Source organism: Ornithodoros turicata, chromosome 6, assembly GCF_037126465.1.
Source record: "Ornithodoros turicata isolate Travis chromosome 6, ASM3712646v1, whole genome shotgun sequence".
In the NCBI taxonomy this organism is placed as follows: Eukaryota; Metazoa; Arthropoda; class Arachnida; order Ixodida; family Argasidae; genus Ornithodoros; species Ornithodoros turicata.
The window spans coordinates 44,223,863-44,248,831 of record NC_088206.1 but is presented as its reverse complement, the minus strand read 5'-3'; the positions used below and the strand labels follow the sequence as shown (position 1 = coordinate 44,248,831).

General features: G+C 44.5%; 1 protein-coding gene and 1 long non-coding RNA gene across 2 annotated transcripts in view; one reads left to right on the top strand and one right to left on the bottom strand.

Annotated features, from left to right (window-relative positions):
• The window catches only part of LOC135397939 (uncharacterized), a 33,015-nt gene extending 19,728 nt beyond the window's left edge, over positions 1–13,287 (top strand). The window contains exons 2-3 of the mRNA XM_064629427.1: positions 12,821–12,916; positions 12,974–13,287. Of these exons, the coding sequence (XP_064485497.1) occupies positions 12,821–12,916; positions 12,974–13,261 (384 nt within the window). The 3' untranslated portion in view covers positions 13,262–13,287. The remainder of the gene's footprint in view (positions 1–12,820; positions 12,917–12,973) is intronic.
• LOC135396590 (uncharacterized) overlaps positions 1–24,969 on the bottom strand; it is a 356,249-nt gene that overhangs the window by 155,218 nt on the left and 176,062 nt on the right. The gene's annotated exons all lie outside the window — the stretch shown is intronic.

The window sequence follows — 24,969 nt, the reverse complement described above, 5'->3', positions numbered from 1 at the left end:
CATTCGACATCGTTGCAGGAACTGGTAGAAGAAAATAATTGTGTAGCCGTGGTAGTGGGACATATCACATGATAAGATTTTTGTATGTACTTTCCATGTCAATAGTTATATGCAATTTCAATAAATCCATAATGAATCGTGCGATATAGAGCGCTTGTACATGATAATTTGATCTCACTGCTTTCTTGATGAATGCAATGCCCATTGCAATGATTACGATTACATCTGGTCTTGAGTACCTCAATTCTTCGTTAGCCGACCTAAAAAATTCCATCATAAATCCCAGTGGTCCTTCCGATGTTGATGTGCAGATATTTTTATAATTAACTATTGTTTTTTTATAACTAACTATTGTAGATTCGGCATGCAAATTCTTCTATCTTCAATTCTGTAATTTCTACCATATCTCCGTATACGACCACGTCTAGGACGTATCGAAATGCAGTGATAATGGAATCATTTCGAGGCTCTTCTTTTTCGAAGCAGTTTTTTTATCACATCTTCCCATGACTTATGGTAACGAGTGCAAAATCTGTCCATCTCTTCGAAGCAGAGCAATTGTCTCTTCTGTTTTCAAGTGCGTTTTCCCTGCGATTGTATTTGCGTTCTTTTCATTTTTACCTGTATTTGCATCCTTTCCATCACCCTGTTACCCTCTCAAGCCAAAACTCCCCTGTCAACTGTATATATGCTCCTGTACCATGTTTATATTTTTGTAACCTGAAGAAGTGCAGTCTCGTGCACGAAAGTCTCGTTACCATGTGTAAATAAATAAGTTGTTCCTACCGTTTATTATCACTCTTTGATTTACCCACCACCGGCAACTTGACATCGCTTATTTTTCTGCCTTCGTATTGGTTCTCTATGTCAAGCCCGAACGGTGTGGAGCATCTTCCCCGAATCGCCATAATCGGTAACTCCCTAATCAAGCTGGTACCCAAGTTTCTCAGCTCGCAAGACGTCATGATCAAAGCTTTCCCAGGAAGAAGTATCTTGGATTTCATCGCATTCGTGGATAGCCTCCCACGAGATTTGCACGTAATTATTCTTCAAGCTGGTTCCATCGTTGTAGGTGAAGCATCAGTGTTCTCGTGTGTGGAGCATTTTGACCTGTTACTTTCGCACATCCAATCCTCCCGACCACACCTTTTTGTGGTATTGTCAAGCATCCCTCCTCGACTCCCATCCTGGTACGTCCACCAGGACCAACGAGCCTTTATCCTTGATACCAACTGCGAAATCCGGCTCCTGAACCAACATTTTTGGTACCTGTCGATTGTAAATAACCACGTAGGCTTCATCCGACACTACAGCTTGGATCAGTCCCCATGGGATCTACTTGCGTTGGACGGCCATCATCTGAATCCTCGAGGCGCGAATGTCCTAGCTTCCCACTATAGGAGTGTAATCAAGCTGCAATTTCCTCCCACCGCTGTCGCCTCTGCAAGCCCAAATCGCTACTTGAACAGTTCCAGCGGCTTTCACCACCGTCCCGAAGATTTCCCTTCCATCGGTCAGCCGTCTGCTGCCCCTGCTGCACCACATGGGAGCTCCAACCCTAGTCAACCATTCCCAGACGCTAGCGGTGCAACGACTCCAGGGAACCGCCCTAACTCAGCGAGCCCACACCACAACCTCAACATCTCCAGCGGCTTCCACCACCGCCCCGAAGAATCCCCTTCCATCAGGAACCGTCCTAAGTTGCCGCCTTCGTCTACACGGTCACCTACCCGGCGAAATGCTCCCCGTGATCATTGTGCTGCCCAGTCCACGTCCTGCGCCAACCCTGTGTACAGTCCTCATCCCCAAACGTCCGGAGTGCCCTCAAACAGAAGCTCACCGTGTTCACCTCGCACCGCGGACGTCACTGCTCATGCCGACACCCCCATCGCCGCCACAACTCCCTCGGTCCGGACACGCCTGCCTAAGAAGCAACGACGTGTGACACGGAAGTACAACACAAGGAGCTCTCATTGACTATGTGCGAACAATATAAAATCTACAACGTTCCTTAGGGCACATAAGTTGTTAGATAGAAAAGCAAGATTTGTTTCTCAAGCTTCCATCTCTACTCTGATTGTATATCACAGGAATGTTGTACCCAAAGGTTTAATGGTTGACGTTCATTCAATATTTAATTTTCACTCACCGTGAAGTTCCATGAGATGGCGTAATATATTAACGCATGCATCTATAGAACTGATCAGAATTTTGCGAACAGAAAGTTCTTTCATAATCAAAGACATAGACAACCTCCGTCAACTAGCTCACGCTCTGACGCCAGAAGAGGTGCTCACACTCAATCGTTTTTCTTCCGATAAGCTCGCCCAAGTACAGCGTACGAAGTGTAAGAAAGCTTGTCGTGATAATATCCATCTTACCGACATTTCCAACCTTAATCTATGTACCGCTTTATTAGACCAACCACAGACCCCTGTAGGTTCACCGCTAAATGTTGTTTTTAACGTAGCAGACGTTACTTTAAGCAAAGCTGAAACTAGCATTTTATCCAAAAGACTGAGCTTTGTCCCCTGTCCTTATGGCGTTGATGAATTTGAAGTTCTAAACGATCTCCAAAATTTAGGTAGACGACTGCATTTGCAAGCATTTTTTCACGGCAGTGCACGCACTGAAGTAACGCCATTTGAGAAACCTTCCGTCTGGACCCCTGACCCATCAAAAACTAGCCCTATGATCGACAATTATATTAAAGCAGTATCCAATGACATTAAAGGCATTCTTAACAATTTCGATAACCGGGGATCATTTAATTTATCTAAGGAAGAACGGATAGCATTACGGAATCTTAAATCTCGTGATGACATCATAATCAGGCCAGCTGATAAAGGCGGAGAAATTGTCTTGATGAATACTTCAGACTACATCAGCAAAGCAAATGAGCATCTCAGTAATGCTAGGTGTTACGAGCCTCTTGACTCTGACCCCACTCCACTATTTTGTCACACAATTAACCAGGGGATCAGCGCTCTAATCTCTAACGATTCAATTCCACGTAACATTGCGGAGTCCATTAGACCCAAAAATGCTACTCCAGGTTCATTTTACCTATTGACTAAGGTATAGAAGAAAAATAACCCCGGCAGGCCTATAATACCGGGAATAAACACACCCACCGAAAACATTTCTCATTGTATTAAACACGTTCCTCCGCTTCTCCGCTCTTACGTAAAAGATACCAATGACTTTCTCCTTACAGTCAATTCGATCAATAAGCAGAACAGTGATTTGAGCAACGTCATCTTGGCTACTATGGATGTTACATCCCTTTATACCAACGTACCACACGCTGAGGGTCTCGATGCGTTGAAACTTTTTCTTGAGTCTTTCCCGTCTGAAGTTCTCCAGACATCAGCTGTCCTCTCGCTTCTTGAGCTTGTGCTCATGTATAACAACTTTGTATTTACGCGCAACATTTTGTCCAAATTCAAGGCGCAGCAATGGGATCACGCGTGTCTCCCAACTATGCGAATCTTTTCATGGGGCAATTTGAAGAAAAAACATTAGCATCCTTCCCGGTCAGACCTTTAGTCTTCTTAAAGGGGCACTAAACAGCTCCAGGAATATTCTCCAGTTATTATGCTCTATGAAAGAACGTGGCTCACGATATCCAATTATGAAATTCATTTACTTCTAGCCAGCGCCTTTACCACGAAACAATGCCATTCAAGGAGCATAATCCGCGTGGGTCTCTCCTTCCTACTAGGAGAGCACCTACGTCACACGTCTCGCACGTGTAGCAAAGCTGCATTCCAGTCACTGGAGATGGGGGAGATTTCGAACTCCTAGCCAATGACGGGCCTCGTTGACACAAACAGCAGCGTGCGGGGAGAACCGGTTGTGAGAACACCGCTGTGACCTCGCGGAGCAATACAGCGCTGAAAACATAGTACGCACATGAAATGGAATATTGTGGGCTTTTGGTACCTTTTGATCTGGCTACCTTGGGTTTGACAAGTGTAAATATGTTTAGAATCGACCTCACTACCCGATATTAAAACAAAATCAGTGTATAGGCGCCCCGCATTTTGAATGGTTGTTGGTGCGCGACGTCAAAATGACGTGTGGCTATTGTCGCCAGGGCATCGCAGGGCGGGGCATGAGCGCGAAAGAGTGCAGTGAATATTCGGTTGGTTTGGAGCCATTATTTACTTTTTTGCGACAAAAATTTTTGCTAAACGTCACTGTAGGAAACGAATCACACTGCATTACAAAAAAGTGCACCTTGCATACCTGTTTATTGCCCCTTTAACGTACATTGACGACATTTTCATCGTATGGTCGGGTGATGAACCGTCCTCAATTGCGTTTTTCGAGCATTTTAGCTCCGTACATGAGGCCATCAAGTTCATGTGTAGCCTTTCTCAAGCATCAGTGAATTTTCTAGACGTGACTGTCTCTATACAGTTTGGTAAGCTGCTCACGAGTCTATACAAGAAACCCACTGACAAACGCCAGTACCTTCATTTTGACAGCTACCATCCTAATACTCAGAAAAGGAACATCCCCTTTGGTCAATTCACACGTCTAAAACGGGTATGGAAGGGAAAGGTTTTACGGCCATAAATCCGATATTGTGAATAACTATCCTACACCCGTTTCTACACATGTTAACCTTCCTGGACACGCTTTGGGTACAGACCTCAAAATCGTTATCCTTGAATCGGGTTATAACAGCGACATGAAGCGCAAAAGTCGCGAATCCTTTTTAATCGCAAAATTACAGTCTCTGAAGCCTCACGGCTTGAACATCCACGCAGGCCCACTACACTTATTTAACCCGTAAATGGGATACGGACCTTTCGGTACACGGGAACTCTCGGTACACGGACCTTTCGGTACAAGGACATTTCGGTACACGGCCATACCGCTGGAATATGGTCTTCGGCTTATTGGTTATGACAACGTGTTTTGTTCTCAATACAGATTTTTTATTAAAAATGTATGAGCTACAGACATCCTGTTTTCAATTCTAACATCTCTGGGACGGCAGATATTCTTTGCCAGCTATTGTCACCCAAACGGCATATCTGGGACTCTTATAGATTCTTAATAAAAAATCTGTATTAAAAAAAGACACCCTGTATAAGGAGGGGCATTACAAGGTTTAGCACGTACGAAAACATCAGTCCGTTGTCCGTTGCGTTGTTCACTGTAAATTAAAATTACCATGATCTTTCTTTATTTCTTTTTTCTTTTCAACGAAAATGCGTTTGCTGAAAAGTCCGGCAACCTCTTCATTTCCTTTTTTACGAACATAACAATTTTTGACGACCTACATTAACAACGGGCATCTGGGATGTCTTCTGTGAAAGAGAGTAGGACAAAATAAGCCAGATAAAAATGCCCGCCTGCTATACCGGGGGCACTTTTTTCCGGGAACGTTTTCTCCGGGGTCATTCTTTCCTACGCCCTTCTGGTTGCCACCCGTAAGGCACTGCAGAAAGGCTACTTTGCGATCATTGCAGCATGCAGATATAGGCAATTTTAGGGGAACATCTACACTCCCGTCGCCACTAACATTCTTGAGCCCTTACGTGTCCTGCAGAGGGAAAGCCATCAGAAGGTCAAAACACGAAAGGCCAAAAGATTAAAACGGCCAACAGACGAAGGGCCGAAAAATCAAAACACCGACCAATCTGACGACCTAAGGACATTGTTCAATTTTCTCGCACAAGATTTCAACATAATGTCCGTCCAAGCGCGTGTAAACTGTAAACACTCTTTTTGAACTAACCATATAAAGAAAATTTAACCTAACCTTAGCCTTGAATTTTGACTTTCGGTTTGTTCGGGGATTCGATTTTTCGGCCTTATGGCTGCCACTCCCTGCAGAGGCAATGCCTGGAAATTATACTTTTCGCGGCGACCATCTAAAGACATGTATCGTGCATGGGATGCTTCGAGTACTTCCCTTGGATGACATACTGAAACAACGCATTGCATAGTCTAGGTACTCGCAAGTTTAGGTACTCGAAAAAAAAAAAAAAGAAGAAGAAACAGTCATCGCTTTATGACTAAGAAGCCGAAGACCACCTTCCAGCGGTGTGGTCGTGCACCGAAATGTCCGCGTACCGAAAGGTCCGTGTACCGAAGTGTCCGTACCGAAAGGTCCTGTACCGAAATGTCCTGTACCGAAATGTCCTAGACCCCCCCGTAAATATCATTTCTCGCATAAAACAAAATAAAATAATGATAAGCACACACACACAAACTGTAAAACAACTCTCCATTTTGCTTTTTCATATTCTCTTCGTTTGACTCTCTCCAGAGACCCCCCCCCCCCCACCTCTGTCTTCACGTTCACACGGTCCACTGGTCACCTTTGTACTCCGCACCTGTGTCCTCATTCCGTCACCATAACCCCCTTTTTATCCCTTATTCCTGGAACGTCACGTACTATATGCGTTCTCGTTTCCTGTGGAATCCCTTGGACTCGCGTTATGTTGCGCTTCTGATACCCCTGCGTTTGTATTTGTGTTCTTTTCATTTTTACCTGTATTTGCATCCTTTCCATCACCCTGTTACCCTCTCATGCCAAAACTGCAGTCTCGTGCACGAAAGTCTCATTACAATGTGTAAATAAATAAGTTGCTCCTACCGTTTAATATCACTCTTTGATGTGCGTCTGCACTTAATAGACGATTTCAGAAATTGCATGGATGGCCCGCCAGAGAGCGCCGTGTTGCGAATGCCCCACTGCACCTTGGGATTTAGTTTTCACGAGTCAGACAGAAGAAGAAGAGCGCAAACGGTTTTGGTTTTCCCTCCTTCCTTCGAGCAACAGGCAGGCAAGCACGAATGCAAACTATTTCCCACGACGCATTGCGCGATGCGCGTGACTTGGGCGACGGGGGGCCCCCGTGTGGAGCACAAAGGAAATATCTGAAATCGCCTATTAAAAGCGTATCTGTGCACATTTTATTGTTTAAAAATTTGTCATGCTATCGGGTTCAGAATGTTATTAATATCCCGCCCGTGTTGCCATGAGAATTATGGAAATTGATTTACAAAAAAAAATATATATATATTTGATGTGTGTGCGTTCAATGACTCTGTACAAGGCCGCACGAGAATCCTCCCTCCCTCTCTTGACGTGGGTGTGTGGGGGAGTTTATGGTCGTCAGTTTCCATCTCTCACTTTATTGTTTGAATCCACTAGTTGATCCTGATTGTTCATTGAAAAAGACGAGTTTCTGTACAGGTTCTGTGGTGTATTCACGCTGCTTGCTTAGAAATGAATTGTGTGAATTAATTATCGTTTTTGACTTTGTTTCAGGTGTTCACTCGATTGATATTTTGTAAGTTGGGAATGATGTATGCATGATGTATTAGTCGTCTCTGTTGATTTCCTCTGTAGGAAAACTTTTAAATATTTTAGCTTGTTTAGAAAAATGACTGTCTGAAATAATTATTGTCTTGCATTTGTTTCATTTGTTCACTCGATTGGCATTCATAAAAATAATCTCTCAGTTGGGAACCCTCATATTTCTGAGTTGCATTTCAGATCTGTTGTTTCTGTGTGATTCATCTATGTAGCACTTTCTGTTGCAAGATATTACAAAAATTTGAAGTACACTAATTAAATTTGCAATGTTTCTCGTTTTGACTGGTATTGCTTCGCTGATGTTAGCATAATATTTCTCGTTTGCCTAGAAAATGCTTGTCTAAAACCGGTTTGCTCTGATACTGATGTCTGTTCTTACTTTTTGCTGGCTATTGATTGTTGCAATAGAATTCTTGTTGTGTTCTTCAGAATTGAATACTTCTAGCATCTACTTGCGATAATTGTACAATAAAATATATAGCCTTTGTACTATCCTTGTGTGTGACCTTGAGAGCATCCTGTTTGCTGAAAGAAGGAATAAGGATGTACCACCACCCCATGGAGTGACAAAGCATGCGCAGTTGCTTCCTTTGGTTGTACAGATAGAGAGATCAGGTTTCCCCGCTTTGAGGAAAGGGGTGAAAAACCGAGAGCCTCTCTCATTGTAGCATTGTTGTGTGTTGGATTTATAAAACAAAGTAAGGTTTGTAGTGTCTGTTAGAATGAAAATTGTATAGTGTTCGATTAGATTAAGTCACGAGGATGATTTTATGATAGTTGAAATGATAGATTATTTTCCTCTATTGTTTACGGGTTGGAGTATATGGCGCTTACAGTGTTCCTCTGTTCTTCAGTGTTAAGTCTGTGCTAGTCACAGTTGGAAGTTATTAAATTTGTAATGTTTTGAGAGATTGTTTCGCTATTATTTTCCTACATATATCTGTTGTTTACGTGTTGGATGATGTGCAGGTTTGGTTTTCTATTAGTACTAGCTGTTGATCGTGATATGTTGGTTCTCATTATTTCCTTACGTCTGTGCTATTCACTTAATACGAAATTGAATAATTAAAAGTTGTGTCATGTTGGAACAAAACATATGCAACTTAGATTCCCTATTGTGCTCGAAATTACTTACATCTATCAGAGCTTGTAATTTAATTAGAACTAAAACTCCACCGTATTGATTAAGATTGTCTTCTTCAACTAGATGTGGTGTCCTCGATTTTAATTCCTCTCGTGTTTGTATCGTCCCTCTGTGTTCCTGTGGTCTTTCATGGTCTCTGTTGTGCACAATTAATTACTTACATCTGTCATAACTTGTAATTGAAATTAAAACCGCTATTGCAATGATGGTGGTCACGCCTCAGGCTTTTTATAATAAAACTTGAAATTTTGATTGTTATCATATTGATTAAGAATATCTTCTTTGATTAAAAGTCACGTCCATTTCTCGTTTTGATAGAGCAATGTTTCACTATTATTTCCCTACATGTAACTGTTGTTTGTGTGTTGGAGGATGTGTCGGTTTTGTTTCTCATATAGTGCTAGCTATTGTGTTGCGTTGATTCGAATTATTTCCTTACGTCTATGCTATTCACTTAATAAGAAACTGATTAATTAAATTTGTGTCAGAACACATCTAAACATCTATCAGAACTTGTAATTGAAATTAAAGCTCCACTATTGCAATGATGGTGCTGACGTATAGGAATATTAGACTTTTTATAATAAAACTTGTAATTTTGATTGTAATCATATTGATTAAGAATACCTTCTTTGATTAAATGTGCTATTCCATTTTAATTCTGATTCATTGAAAACTTGTGTGTATGATTATCATTAATAAAAAATATTGTGTTTGGTTCTTTCTGTGTGATACCCCTTCAATGCTATTGCATCGTACCTGTAATAAGTAAGTATATTCCTTATTATGTGAATTATGTATTATTATTATTATTATTATTATGTATTGTATTGTGTTTCTTCTCTTTCAGGTTTTTTGGCTGAATTTTTCCCCTCCACAGATTGGCATTACACTATTGACATTGATAAATATTTTTTCACTTGTACTTTTCTGCATGTCTATACTTGCATGTAAGCCGCCCACGCGCCACCCACCGCGCCATAAAAAAAAATTGGGAGTGAAGTCGGCCCAGGCTGAAAAATGCGCGATGGTAAGCGCACGCGCACCCCTCCGCCCACCGGTAAGCGTACGGGCAGCCCTCCGCACACGCACCGCCCACCACGCACGGGAAAAAATTCGCAAGTGAAGTCGGCCCAGGTGGGGCACTGGCATGGAACGAACTGGGCCTCGGTCTCCCTCGACCAGACTGATATCGTTGATAAAGATAAGAAAAAGAACTGAACCGAGGACTGAGCCTTGCGTACCTTGTGGTACTCCAGACGAGACATGTGCTATAGAACAAGAATACATAAATTGCTTTCACTCAAAATGGGCCATAATGCCTCCAACAAGGATGGTGCCTGCGCATCTCTTGCTAGCTTGAATACACGCTGTTCCATCCATATCACTGTGCTGTTATGCCTATATAGAATTCTGCCACCTGAATTTTTCAATCGTAATGTCACCTTCCATCGTAATGAGGTTCTAAGCTGTGACTCACAGCTTTACGACCTGTACATTTTCTATTTATTCGGGAAACTCTGTGCAGTTGTACTAAAAGTGACACAGAGTATAGTACGGGTGCACCGTCTTAGTATGCAAACAGCCTGTTCGCTATTAATAGTGTATAGTAAGGACCTTCGTGTTGACCTAGCGCAAACAATCGAGTCTCTGGATGACATTAAAGGCATTGGTCTGCCAGACCCATTTTCTCAAATAATAGGTACTTATTCGTTTGTCCCATCGAGCATATTTCGGGAGAAAGTCAGACCATTTTGCTACACTGCAAGGCTGGAAAACGATTTTGCCACAGTACCAGTGTCACATCGGCAGGCAGGGCTGTATCATTGAATGGGGTTTACTAGATACATGCTCGTCATGCATCCAGGCATTAATTGATGCTAAACATGAGGATGGGCTAGTTGGTGATGATCCGTGTTAACAAGCGCTACACGACATAGTCCCGTGCTTCCTGTGCCTTGTGTTCTGGGGCGCTGGTTAACATGGATCGCTTGCAGTTGACGACATAATCACAGTGCTTCATTATGAGTGCTGATATAAAAGCATGACTCATTACTAAAACATCCATTTGGGTCTGTTCGCACAATTCCAGGACGATAAAGGAGCTAAAAAGACGAACACACAACGTAGAGCACTCAATTTCAACAATTTAATGGACAGTTCCTGCTGCAGTGGTACAGATATATTTGACAGTCCATTAAATTGTTGAAAGTGAGTGCTCTATGTTGTGCGTTCGTCTTTTTAGCTCCTTTATCGTCATGACTCACTGCGGGGGAAACGATAAGACGATGGAACGAAGCCACTAGGATCTGGAGGGTATGCCTCTGTTATACGATGGGTGTTCAAGTCAAACCGGGACTTTTCATTTTTCGCAAAAGTAAAATGAACTTACAGGCGAGAAATTAGTTTTTTTTTTTCAACGTAATCTCCAGCTGCACTAATGCACTTGGCCCAGCGTTTCACGAGGACTTGGGTGCCAGCAGCGTAGAAACCCTTAGGGTACATTTATGCTGCAGCATCGCTGCTGGCACATGGCACATCGCTGTTTGGCGATGACGAAACAAACACATGTATCTCTGTGGGCGCGTTCATGCTGCAGCATCGCTGCTTGCCAAAGATGCACGCCATGATCATCGCCACAACAGTGCTGCCAAACATGTTTCAACATGCCCGGGGACTACCTGACTTCTGGCGATGACAGGTCAAACACAGAGCTTTCTGTTGGTGCATTTACCCTGCAGCCTGGCTGCTCGCTTATCCTCGCCGCTGCTTGCCGCTCTGCTCGCTGCACCTAGGAATGTAAACATGTTTGATGACTGGCGTCTTGAAATCCGACCTGCGATTGGTTGTGATGAAGTCGGTTTCCTCCTTCCCACTTTTCCTCGTTTCCATCCTTCCACAGTGAACGCTGCTAGGCGACTGATATAGCGAAAGCGAGCAGCATCTTGAGCAATCTGCAGGGTAAACGCACCCTAGCGGTTATGCGAGCAGCGATGTGCTTGAAGCTGCAGCGAGCAGCGAGCAGCGATGCTGCAGCATAAATGTACCCTTACCGGTGCGTAGCAGCCATGATCGGACCGCATTCTTAACCTCGTCTTTGCAGCTGAAGTGGCAGCCCCCAAGGAACGCCTTCAGTGGCCAGAAGAGATGGAAATCGTTGAGGGCGAGGTCTGGACTGTGAGGGATGTGGCAGCAACTCCCAGCCAAGTTCCTGTAAGATGCGTGTCGTGAGATGCGCGGTATGTGGGCGTGCATTGTCCTGTAGGAGGAAAACTCCTTTGGTGATGAGGCCCGTCCCGCTTGTACTTCAGCGCCTTATGCGTGTCCCTGAGAACCTGGCAGTAATATGCACTACTGATGGTGGTACCACTGTGCAGAAAATCAACATGAACAACGCCAGCCTTGTCCCAGAAAACCGTGGCCATGACCTTACCCGCAGACGGGGTGCTTCGGAACTTCTTGGGAGCCGGCGAGCCCGGATGCTTCCACTGTTTTGATGCGCGTTTAGACTCAGGAGGGAAATGGTGCACCCACGTTTCATCGCACGTGATGATCCGATCAAGGAACGGCTGTCCTTTAGTGTCGAAACGGTACCTTAGCTCTTGGGAGATTTCCAGTCTTCTCTGCCGGTCACACACGGAAAGCTACCTCGGGACCTAACGGGCATCAACTTTCTGAAACTGGAGCTGTTCATGAATGATAGTGTTCAACGTTCCCACAGAAAGGTCCGTCTTTCGAGCCAATTCGAGACATGTTATCCGTCGGTCCTTGAGGATCAGGCGCTCCACAAGTTGGATGTTCTCACGAACTCTGACACTGGGCTCTGGGCCGCCCCGGCCGGGATCCTCCTGCACTGATGTACGGCCGTCTCAGAACCGTTTGCACCACTCAAACGATTTTCTGCGGCTAGGTGTATCGTGGCCATACTGAGCATGAAGTAGTCTATGAATTCCAGATGACTTTACGCCTTCATTCACGAGAAACTTCATGACAATTCGCTGTTCGATGCGCGCGCTCACCTCGTTGTCGGCCATATCTTGTCCAGCACGTGTTTTGCACAAACTTTGGACCACCACGTGGTGAACGCGGAGGCCTGTCGCGTGTGAAAATGACGAAAAAAGTAGCGCGAGCCATTTGTACACTCAGGAGACAGAAAGTCCCGCTTTGACTTGAACACCCCTCGTTGATATACATTTATACAGTTGCGGAAACGCTCTGCGCACGACTTCAAAGAGAAGTCCTAAAAAAGCACCCTTTGTCCATGTTTTTATTTTATTTTCCTAACTACTACTTAGTCCCACCTGTTGTCTCACGTTCGTTGATTGACGCAGGCAAGAAAGTCATTGACCTCGGTTAGTCGAGTGGTATCCAAGACGTCCGTGCTGGGGGCGGAGGATGACGACGACATCTCCATTGCCAACCTCGCGGTGAGTGGACGTTACGAGCTGCAATCGATGTTGTAATGAAGGTGCCTATCGGTTCAGGTCCCGTACCGAGACAAGGTGCGCCGCATGAAGCTGGACATAGCCCGGCACAAAGGCATCATTGCGTGCACTGCTGTGGCTTCGTTTGCTTTCGCCACTTACTTTCTGTTGGCAGCTGTCAGCATGCTGGCTATCCACTGTATGCATCCCACGCCAGAGAACAGTGTGGCAGTCAGGATGGGTTTCAGTCCGGTCAACATCGCTATCACGCTTATGGCCATGGGTGTCGGCTGTGCCACGCTTTCATTGTCGCTTGCCTACTCAATTGAAGACATTAACTGGTCGTAACAAATGCAATAAATCCGAGATGTGGAGCATTTTGTTGTGTACAATTAATTGCGTTTTCGTACCTGCCTACAAGATAGTACTCCATCAGAGTACAATTGTAGAAGGGTTAACAAACGAATTGTGTATACTCTTGTTTAATGTACCGCGAAGCAATGGTTCGAGTAGTTAGCGCTTGCGACGGCTACGTTGAGTAGTCAGGTGAGTACGAGGTTGACCCCTGACTTTTCTCACATGTTCAATGGCAGTGAAGTTTTGTCCATTGTGTCATGCTGAAGGCGTACTCACCGTTTATTTGGCATTTGAGAGTAAGTGGCTTTGGCGCTAAACAAAGTCTCGAAAATTTTGAATCTCCAACGTGTGACGCACCGCCTTGTTATTCCCCTATTTTGACCACTTACCTGGTCTTTGAAGTCCGAACTTTTACACACTAGGTAGACGTCGAAATACCAAAACATCAGACTGTTTAGCGTAAACTTCGGAGAAGTGCATAAATCATTGCCCAGTCGTTTTGAGGAGCCTGGAGACGATAGTACACGAAAAAGCTTTCCAGCTGGAATGTGCCACCGGCTTTTGCAGCCATAACACGTATACTGCACGATACTGGACCACGTGTGCCAGGGGCGTCGGATGGTGTGGCTGTCGCCCCTTCTGAGATCAGGTTACGGAAGCCTTGCCTCCTCCTACTCTCTCATGTCCGATAGAGTGCTTCGAAATGAGTACGTGCCTTGTTCCCCCCGGAATGAGCAACCTAAAATGCATTTACATTAGCGTAAGTTTTGCCTACCGCAGTTGACGTCTATTTTTTTATTTTAGGAAAATCTGTTCCTTAGCATAAATGTATTCACTAGAACCATCACTACCCGTGCGAAAAAAAAAAAGAAAAAGAAAACCGAAAGGCGTCCGTCTGTGTGATTTTCACGCGGAAGAGTTTAACACGCCCGCGGAGTCATTCTTCAGTACATGTAGGGGGTGCCTTTCTATTACGTCCTTTTTCTGCCTACAGAAAGTTCTTAGTGGACCATTTCTTCGAACTTCAGCTGGACAAGGAAGTTCGACGCTCCTGCTGAGAGCAACCCACTTCAAGGAACTAAAGTTACTTGATGGCCGTGAAGGAACATATCGATCGAAGTACTTCAATCACATCGGAAGTCCGTCGGAACTTTCTGTGGACAGGAAGATTACACAACAGGACAACACATGCTAGAAGAGGTGCAGAATCACTCATGTTAAAGAGGTTCCACTACTGACATTCGGTTAATTAGATGGTTTGACTTTACCTGAGGAAAAGAGGTATATATATGTGACGTATAAAAGAGGAGGTGCAGCGCGCGCAATAAACATATGTTCGTTCTCCGATTCACTGATCGCTCCGTTCCTTCGTCACATGAGTCGACAGGATAAAACCTGAAGCCAAGCCACCTGCAGCATGCCACCGAAACACCAACCGCTTGTGATTCCCAAATATGACGGGGAGGCCGGCAGCGTACCCATCCAGAAATGGCTCCGTCTTTTCGAGTCGAAGGCTGATTCCTGCAACTGGACCGACAACGAAAAGGTACAGAATTTCAGCGAATATGTCGAAGGCGAAGCTTTCCGGTGGTATCTAAACGAAATTTTTGACACCAACGAGACGTGGGAGGACATCAAATCCCGCATGGGTCTCCGCTTCGCAGCATCGGCTGCCGACCATATCCGCGCGTTTATTCATTATCGACAGCGCAGGGACCAGTCGATCGAGTCATATTATGAAGAAAAGCGAAGGCTCGGCGACTCCGCAGGACTCACGGCCGCTCACGTAGTTTCTGGTCTGACAGACGGTCTTCTACCAGACTATGAGCTTGCCTTCGCAGGATTGGACATTAAATCTTCCACGGATTGGTTTCGAGCCGCCCAGAAAATCGATATTGCTTTAAATCGTCAGAAGTCGCGAAGCACTTACAGCCAATCGCAACCCCGAAAGTACGTCCCAGCGGCTGACACCCTGCAAATGCATCCCAACATTCCTAAGACCGAATGCAGGCACTGCGCGTCCCTTGGGCTCTCCCAGCAGTTTCACTGGCACAACGCCTGCCCTAACCGACCGTCGGTCTCTGCCCTCGGCCCTGACCAGGGAAACGGGGACAGCGATCCAAGGTTTCAGTAATTCATTTCAACGCATTCATTAATGGGAATCCTGTTACTGCATTTCTGGATACGGGAGCCACAATTTCTTGCATCAGTGAACATATTTACAAGAGACTCAAACTTCAACTCCTCAGGAATTCCAGCATCGCAGTTCAACAGGTTACATCTCCCACACAAACCTTGGGTCGCGTCCGCATTCATTTAAAAATTGGCGATCCCGCACGGGAAGTCGAAGTTCATATCCTCCGTGGTATGACGGCGGAATTCCTTCTTGGCCTCGACTACGCTTCCGACTTCAACCTTTCCCTTGACCTTTCAACCCGAACGCTCAAGCACGAGGCACCCCCTCAAGATACACCACGCTCCAGTGATGGTTGCATCAAAGACGACTCCTTGCCGATAGCGCAACAGCATCTACTTGATGCGCTTCTTCGGAAATACGAGTCGATCTTCTCCAAGTCTCAAACTGACATTGGGTCCATCGGCACTGAGCAGCACTCTATCACGCTCACGAGCGAAATCCCGATTCACAGATCACCGTACCGAACGTCGCAGACAGACAGAGCGCAGATCGACACACAGGTGGGGTCACTCCTTAACCAAGGCTTTATACGACCATCCATGTCTCCGTATGCAGCTCCCGTCATACTGGCGGAAAAGAAAGCTGAAGGCCGTACTTGAATGTGCACCCAGTAAACCATTCATATCCAGGACATCCCCATAATATCGCGAACGTCCTGAATATCCGGACAACCATGCGATATCTACTGGATGTCTCAGAACGACATTCGCGTTTCGGTTTTATCCAGTAAATAACAGATGTCTTAGGTACATCTGCAGGATATCGCGTTTTGGATATTTGACTGGAGGAAGTAGCCTGGAGATCCCTGGGATATCCATATAAGATCCAGTACACGAGATTTTGGGCACTGAACGTCACAGGGACGTCGCCTGGAGATATACGGATAAATGTGAAGTTTATGACATCTTGTTCGGACAGCCACATTTTTGTTGCGCTGAAAGCAAGCAGAAACTTCTGTAAACACTAACTGGATATGGGGTAACAACGAAAATCGTTATATATTTTTATCGTTCGCGTGCTGCTAGCCGTGAAAGTGTTTATCTATGCGTAACGCTCGTCAAGCAACAGTGGAATTCGATCAGTTTTACAGCTCCACTAAACAGCTAATCGCATTATAGACAATAGGTTGAATTAAAAACACAGTATTTGACAGGAAGGAATGTGAGACACGTTATTGATTATGCCTTGAGTCAGCAGAGACACGGATTAATTGGAAAGAAGCACCTCCTCACCGTTACAAATGTATCACGCCCAATAAACTCAACGAATGTGCCCCAGCAACTTGTATTTCAGTATATGCTCTGGCCATTTTGTCAACAAAGACTGTTGTGCTCTGGCCTCCCTTCAAAAATGCGTTCGCGGTGGAGGGGACGAAAAGGTGGACCTTAGTGGACCGTGTGTCGGAGTGTGGCCAAACTAGAGTTCCTGGATTTTTTTCCCTGTTCTTGATGTTCGAGGCGTTTATTTCACCAAACACGCACATAATGACAAACATGTAATAATTAACTAATGTAATATTGTTGGTAATAAATATCTGCTTTCCGTTTATATCAGCGAGGCGTCGTCATCTCAGATATGTATTAGACTAAAAGTAAGTAAGCGCAAGTTCATATTAAATTTTAAGTCAGAAGTATTTGTGACGTCCAATTTGTGTCCATATATCCACTAAAATACCTTGCGGGGACATATCTGGGATGACAAAGGAGGGTTAAAATGTATATCTCATGGACGTCCTGTAGACGGAAGTTGGATCCTCACGAAGCTCCAGCAGATATCCAAATATCCAGAATTAGATATCACATAGATATTGCCTGGATGTAAATGGTTTACTGGGCATTGATTACCGGAAACTCAACGCCGTAACCGTGCCTGTCTACCAGCTCATACCCCGTATTGACGATGTGCTTGACTCTCTTGGGCCATCACGCTACTACAGCGCATTGGACATTACCTCCGGATATTGGCATGTTCCTATGCGACCAGACGACATCCATAAGACCGCGTTTGTCACACCCACGGGTCACTATGAATGGCTTGTCATGCCATTCGGTCTGAAGAATGCTCCGGCAACCTTCCAGAGAGCCAAGGAACATCATTGCCAAACATCACCTTCGCAACGTTGTCAACTATTTTGACGACATAGTCGTCCACGCGCCTACGTTTGCAGAACACCTCATGAGCCTTGACAGTCTGCTAGCAGCACTCCAAGCTGAAAACGTCAAACTGAAACTTAAGAAGTGCCAGTTTGCGCGCACTCGCATCGATTACCTCGGCCACACAATTTGCAATGGCACACTATCACCTAAGCAATCCAACCTCGATGCCGTACGCAAATTCCCGGCTCCACAGTGCGTCAAGGATTTGCAACGTTTTCTGGGTACTGTCAATGTCTACAAACAGTACATCGATCATTTCAGCGACACATGTCTTCCTCTCACGGAACTCCTCAAGAAGGACACCCAGTGGCACTGGTCACTTGAATGCCATGCCGCATTTGAAGCTCTGAAGGCCCTCCTCACGGAAGCCCCGGTGCTTCACATATTCGACCCATCCAAACCTTGTACCCTTTTCTGTGATGCCTCTCTCACCGGCGTTGGTGCGGTACTGAAGCAAGTAGGCGATGACGGAAATGACCATCCGATAGCCTACCATTCTCGCGAACTCTTGAAACACGAAACGAATTACACTGCTACTGAACTATAATGCTTGGCCATCGTTGACGCTGTTGACAAGTGGCACTGCTACTTGCACGGCAGCCACTTCACAGTGCTCACAGACCACGCGGCGCTCCAGTGGTTGAAGACCATCAAGCGTCCTACAGGGCGTCTTTTTCGGTGGTCTCTTAAGCTCTCCATGTACGACGTCACCTTCAAACATCAGCCGGGTTCGGCCAACGTCGAGGCCGACGCCTTATCCCGATCACCAGTGATCAGCCTACTCTCCACTCTGGAGCTCCAAAACGCCTCCTGTGACCTACCTGACGGTGCGTATACCTTGCACAACGGTGTCCCAATAGTACGAAAACGCGGCCTACGCAAAATCTAAAGTCATCAAATGCCAATATGCTCAAATTTGGGCATATTGGCGTGCGCAAAACTCTCGGTCTTATATCTCCCCAGTACTATTGGCCTGAGATCATCAACGATGTTTCCAACTTCATTCGTCACTGTGATATCTGTCAGCGATGCAAAAAGTCGAAACTGAAGAAATTTGGACTCTTGGAAGCCCTGCCACCAGTTGAAGAACCCTTCGACCTCATTGCCATGGATACCATCGGGGGATTTGCTGGATACGGTTCTACCAAACGGTTTATTCACTTGGTCGTTGACCATGCCACACGATACGCCTGGGCATTTGCGCAGAAGCATGAGACCGCCGACGCGTACATCTCTTGTCTTCGAGAAGTTTTTGCCACTGCCACCCCTCGCCGATTTCTCTCCGACCGAGGCCCCGGGTTTCTCGCCAACACCTTCAAGCGGTTCCTGAAAAATCTGAACGTCCATCAATTATTCACATCGACCGGTCACCCCCAGTGCAATGGCCTCAATGAGCGCACGAATCAAACTATCGTCAACCGACTCAAGTGCAAAATTCAGGAACAACCCAGGATCCCTTGGCACCAGCTCCTTATGCAAGTAGTCGCCGAATACAACCGCACCCCGCACGAAGTCACCCGTTTTTCTCCGTCATATTTAATGCACGGCGTCCCTTCGTACGATCTTCACATCTCTGACAACATCCCGTCCCTCGCCGAAGCCCGTAGGCAAGCGTTGCGCAATTCTCTTGCCTACCATCAGAAAAACAAAGTTATCTACGACCGAAAATTTCTTCCTGCTGATTTCTCCCCGGGAGACGCCGTACTCTATGAGACCCCGTGGCACCCCAACCGTGGGAAGCTCGCTCCTGCCATGGAAGGACCCTACACCATACTTCGCAAGATCACCTGTTAATTATGAAATCGACCTCTACATCTTACGCAGAGTTGAGACTATGACTATGCAGAGTTGAAAGCATAGATCGAGAAGTTGCCGTCAAAGGGAACTCGTTACAAAGTTACCGTGTGAAAAATGTAACTAAGTTATTCCGCCCAAAACGTAGCTCGAAACGTTACAGAGTTACTTAAAAACAAAGAACGAGTTACTCCCAAGTTACTTCGGACACAAAATAACACTACACAGGTGCAGTTGAGTTGGACCCTGAGTTGCCTGCGTTGAGTTTTCGTTTATGTCCAACAATTCGAACGCGTTACATCTTATTCCCTGTGGGCACACGATGGTTCAGCTTCATTTCAATAGCAGCAGTTCTTACTTCCTGAACAGAATACTGTCATTGGCTGGACATCACGTTTTATGACATAAAATGCTGTGGAAGAACCGTAAAGAAAGCAAGGAAATAAGTGCACGTGAGTGAAAACGAATTAGTAACTTGGAACGTAGCTTAAGTTACTTTGGCAAAGTTACCTGAAAAAGGAGTTCCTCTGAAAATTACCATGGCGCAAAACTAGCGAGTTAAGTTATATAGTTACCAAGAAAAGGAACTTAGTTACAGTAACGAGTTACCTCGAACTCTGGTTGAAAGTGTGTATTTGCATGAAAATCTATAGCCTCTAGAATCATGTTCCCTAGTTAAGAGTTTCAAGCGATGGTTGATGATTGGAATCAGTACTGCACGAAGAGCACCTTAAAGCTGCAGCTAGTACAATATATGAAAACACTCCTGAATTATGCATTCATATGCAGTAAAAGCTACTCCATATTGGATAGGACAATACTAAGATGGGCAAAAGCATATAAAGAAAGAAGTATTGCACGAAAATGTTGCCTAACGTACAAACTCGTATTAGTGGGACATACAAACACACCAGCCACATGTCTCTTTGGTGCGTTCCAGCATGTTTACTTTACTTAGAGACAATAAATAAATTTTCAACCTCGAATGTCTACTCTTTATTCTCGCTGCTTAAGTTTGCGACAACACATGTTTGAATGCAGCCCATCCGATCAATGTATCCGTGATCCGTCTGATCAAAGAAGTTTCCCAGTGCTACAGCAGTATCAGACTGTACCACCTTGTCAAGGAATATACAGAGAAGGTGACAGCCAGGCATCAGCTGCGAAAGAAATTGTCAAGGTTGATCATATTCAACAACTATAGTAATGCACTCTGCCCACTTACCTGCTTGACTGCTTCAAACTTGCTGTTGCAACTGGACTTCTGATACTTTGATGTTGGAGCTTTCAGCGCAAGACCTTGCTACTTAGCCTTTTTATGACTTATTCACTCTACCTCTAGTCATTTTGAACTGTCTTTACCGCCATTTATTTCCTCAGTGCACATATTTCTAGTCGATATGTTTTTACCGTCATATAGCCTTTATATCACATATCATTCTAGTCCTTTGGAAGTGCTTTAGTGCCGTTCGGCATTTCGTGTCATAACTAGTCATATCTAAACTTCCTGTGCAAAGCATAACGTTTATACCCAAGCATATTAAGGTAGTTACATTACAAACGTGCCAAACATTCCCTGGCATTCCACACTGGCTCTTTTGAGCACCGCAATACGGCGGCCGGTTGTCGTACCCTTTCCCGCGATACATTCACCCATCCGCTATCCAGCCTTTATACATAGAGATCAGTGGTCTGGACCTCGCCGCCGCCGCCGTCCCAAAACTGCTGGCGAGCCGCCGCCGCCGCCGATGTTGAAAAATCGGTGCGGTTGTTGAATGTGTTCATTTTGATCCGTTTTCCATAAAAAAAAAACTTTTCCTTTGTCTTTCTTGCATCGTAGGTCCCAGGCTTCATTTGTGGTGTTTTTAGCAGTTAGAATTTAATCACTGATATACTGTTCATGCTTCACAGTTTCGTTTTACAGTCCATCCTAGAGGCACAACTCCAGGGAAACTTGTTATTCAATTCCTACAGGTTTTTTGCGGTCATCCACTAACACCGTAGCACTAGTCATTATCCATACACAGGGTGTTTTTTTTATTCGTTACAGGATTTTCGTTAAAAAAGAAAAGAAAACTAGCGGAACAAAATGAATGCCGTTGTGAAATCGTTCGTTGGGGAGCTTCGCTCAAAGACAGGGACTCAAGCATTCCATCGCAGCACCAAGAATGCCCCAGCAAACACCAAAAAAAAAAAAACAGTTCACGTGCTCCCGGCACGATCGTTGACTTCTTCCCTTTGTAACACGTTTACAGCTTCAGCCCAAAAATGTTACACGCAAAAATGTTCTAACAGCCGTTTTTGAGTTGGTCAGGCGGAGATTATCTCGAAGAAAGTATGTAACTACAGGATCATCATTTACCTAAAATTCATTAATTCTTTAATTAGGGGATTTCGCGCAAAAGCGAGATGGAAGGACGGAAGATATTCCTCATTGAAAGCAATTCCGTGTTTAAGAAATCCTTAAACGCGCACGTGTGTTGAAATATCTGACGCTGAATGCCGCTATGCAAATGCGCCGAAACCAGAAGTACGCAATTTCCGAGCGCAGAAATGACGAGACGCTTCGCTTTAAGTGGTTTGGAAAGCGATGATTGTATCTCATTACGGCCGAAGTCTCAATACGGCCGATAATCCTTTAATCCCCAAGTGTCTCATTACGGCCAAAGTCTCAATACGGCCGAAGGTAGTCTCATTACGGCCGAAGATGTCTCATAACGGCCAAACGTCAAAATGTGTATTGTAACGTGCATTGACATGCAATGTTGCTGCCAGGTATGGATATACATTCCTGAGGGTATAAGCCATGCAGTGTGCCCTTAGGGCCCTTATCATATATATAAACATATTGTGTGACAATCAGTATGTTATCATACCACAGCACAATGCAGCATATTGTGTAATGTGTACACCCCAAAGGTAGTGTTGGTGTTTCTGTGAAGCAGCAGGCTACTAGGTGGAGTTAGCTGCTTGTGGAGAGCTAGATGAACATCGGCTTTGTTGTGACGTTTTCTGGAGACATCCTACAGTCATTGGCCAAGAAGGAACACCTATCTCAGTCGACGTCAGTTTATTTCCATTCGCTTTACAATGGTACAATTCTTGCTTCTGGAATGAGTAGACCTGCAATAAGCAAAGAGCAACCATGAATAGGCTAGAATATTAAAAAAAAAAAGAACAGGCATTTGACTCTACATGGCTGGTTTTAATGTGCACAAGCTGCATACATGTTGATGTGTGTCTGTTATTTCATACAAGGCTAACATAAACCTTCATCTAGACAAACACATAATCAATCAATCAATCAATCATCTAGACAAAAAAATGAAAAAAAAGTGACTTCCAGGTAAGCACAATGCATAACCATGAGATGAATTTAGTTGCATTAGTTCATTCACTTAATGGAAACATGTGAATATGAAACAGTGATACATTACAATTCATGAAGTGATGCATGCATGACTTTTTTTTCTCGTTTCTTCTTATAAAAGTAGTGCACGAATTAACTCTCGTGCACTACTATACACAATTTTTCACTTCACAACAGAACCGTATGATACAATTGGTAATCTTAACAGCTCACCTCTTCAGCCAAGACTCCCTGGGCAGCAACACCCTGTTAGCCATGTTGTTTTTTTCTTCGGAATCCTTCGCGTACCCACATAACATAAACAGCTATAAATAACAATGTACTTAAATAACTTCCTCTTGAAATATTTATTGTAATCAGATATGCTTTTGCGCTTAGTACAGTGCAAAAGTCTGCGCAACATTTGCAGATGTTCGCGGTAAGCAATTCGAGGAGATCAAGTATGCCAACTTGTGCTTTTATTTTTGAACAAATATGACGACAAATTTTAACAAATGAAATATGGCTCACAATGATAAATGCTGCTGTACCGTGTGGCATTATCGGTGTCTTAACTTCGAATGAATTTGTTGTTCCTAAACGCGCAACGAACCACTAACGGTGCAAATCTACTAACACATACCCACCTACATCTATTACAGGCACTTCGGCTGTTTTGATTCAGTCAAATTACTCGTACGAGAATGCAACTATGTGTGGATAACACACTGCTAAGCAAGACAGTCTACAAAAGCATAACTCACCAGAATTCTTTGTTCTCGGTCTTGGTCAACACAGCGCGATATACAGGGTGTATGCTATAAAAGGTCAGTCACATTTTCGTGCAAGAAGTGATACCTCCTTGATGCTATACCTCTATCACGAAAAGACTTCCTCTGCCTCAAAGTGAACAATTTATGCTAGAGGAACCTACGAAACAATTGTGGTTACCTAGCACTGTGTAACAAACTAAATATGACTGCAAACGTTCACCTCCATCCATCGGTATTGCGCATAGGAAACACATGAAGACGAAAGTTTCCGTGGCCGTGTTTATTTTATTACGCAGTGAATGGTAACCACAATTTTTTCCTATGTTTCTCTGGCATGAGTGATTCACTGTATAGCAGCACAAGTCCGTCTCTCAAATAGATATAGTGTCACGCGCGAAAATGTCACTGACCTTTTATAGCATACACCCTGTACGTTGGGACTATGACGATTCATTCAACTCAATTTTCACCGTAACAATACGCACTGCTCGAAAGACAACGACGGAAAATAAAGTGCCGCTTAAGTCCGCTAATTTGCACGTTACAGTACTATAAATCGATAGATAATATTATTGCGTCGTAAACTACAACTGATCGCTAACACACGGATGGATGGATGGAGCTTAACACAAGAAACGAGATACCCAACGTTGCTAGACACCATCCGAAGTTCCGAAGTGAGAGCGTAAGAGTATATATAATAAGATATCAAAACACGAAAGGAAGAGTATTGATCGCCCCTCCTTCTATACCATGCAAAACGTGATTAGCGCTGAGATGAACATGCATGTCCATGACGCGAGTTATTTTCACTGATCAAAAAGAGGTCACGTGGGATTGCGTGACGCTTGCTAAATGTGCAGCAATGTGCGGTGAGCATCATGGGGAAACGAAACTGCATTGCACTTCATGGTAGCTGCAGGAAACGAAGCAAACTTATGAGACACTGGATTACAGGTATGTTGGCATCTTTTTCATTCCTGCATATCATTTCGCATTACACTATACGTAAATACATGGTGTCATGTCATGGGTGTCATGTCTCACGATGCTGGGGAAGTAGTTGCATGGTGAAGTGTGCATGGTTCTAGACTTTTAATTTTTGATCGCGTAATCGAAATATCGGCACCTCTCGCATTAATTGTGGCTTGCATGTGACCAACCAGGTGCTGTTCCCTTACTAACGTTTCCTACAAACGACAAAACGAAACATGTGGGAATGTATATTTTTGATTATTCATATATAACAAGAAAATGTATCGTTTTCAGGTTGCTGCCACTACTCCATGTGCCCGCAATTGTCTTGCGTGTATGATTACACTAATGACGTCGCCCACCACGGCGGAAGTGTTTTGCGTACACGCGTTTCAGCATGAAGCCTGCAGGTAACATCTGATGCTTACCCTTCGGATATTCTGAATTTACATATT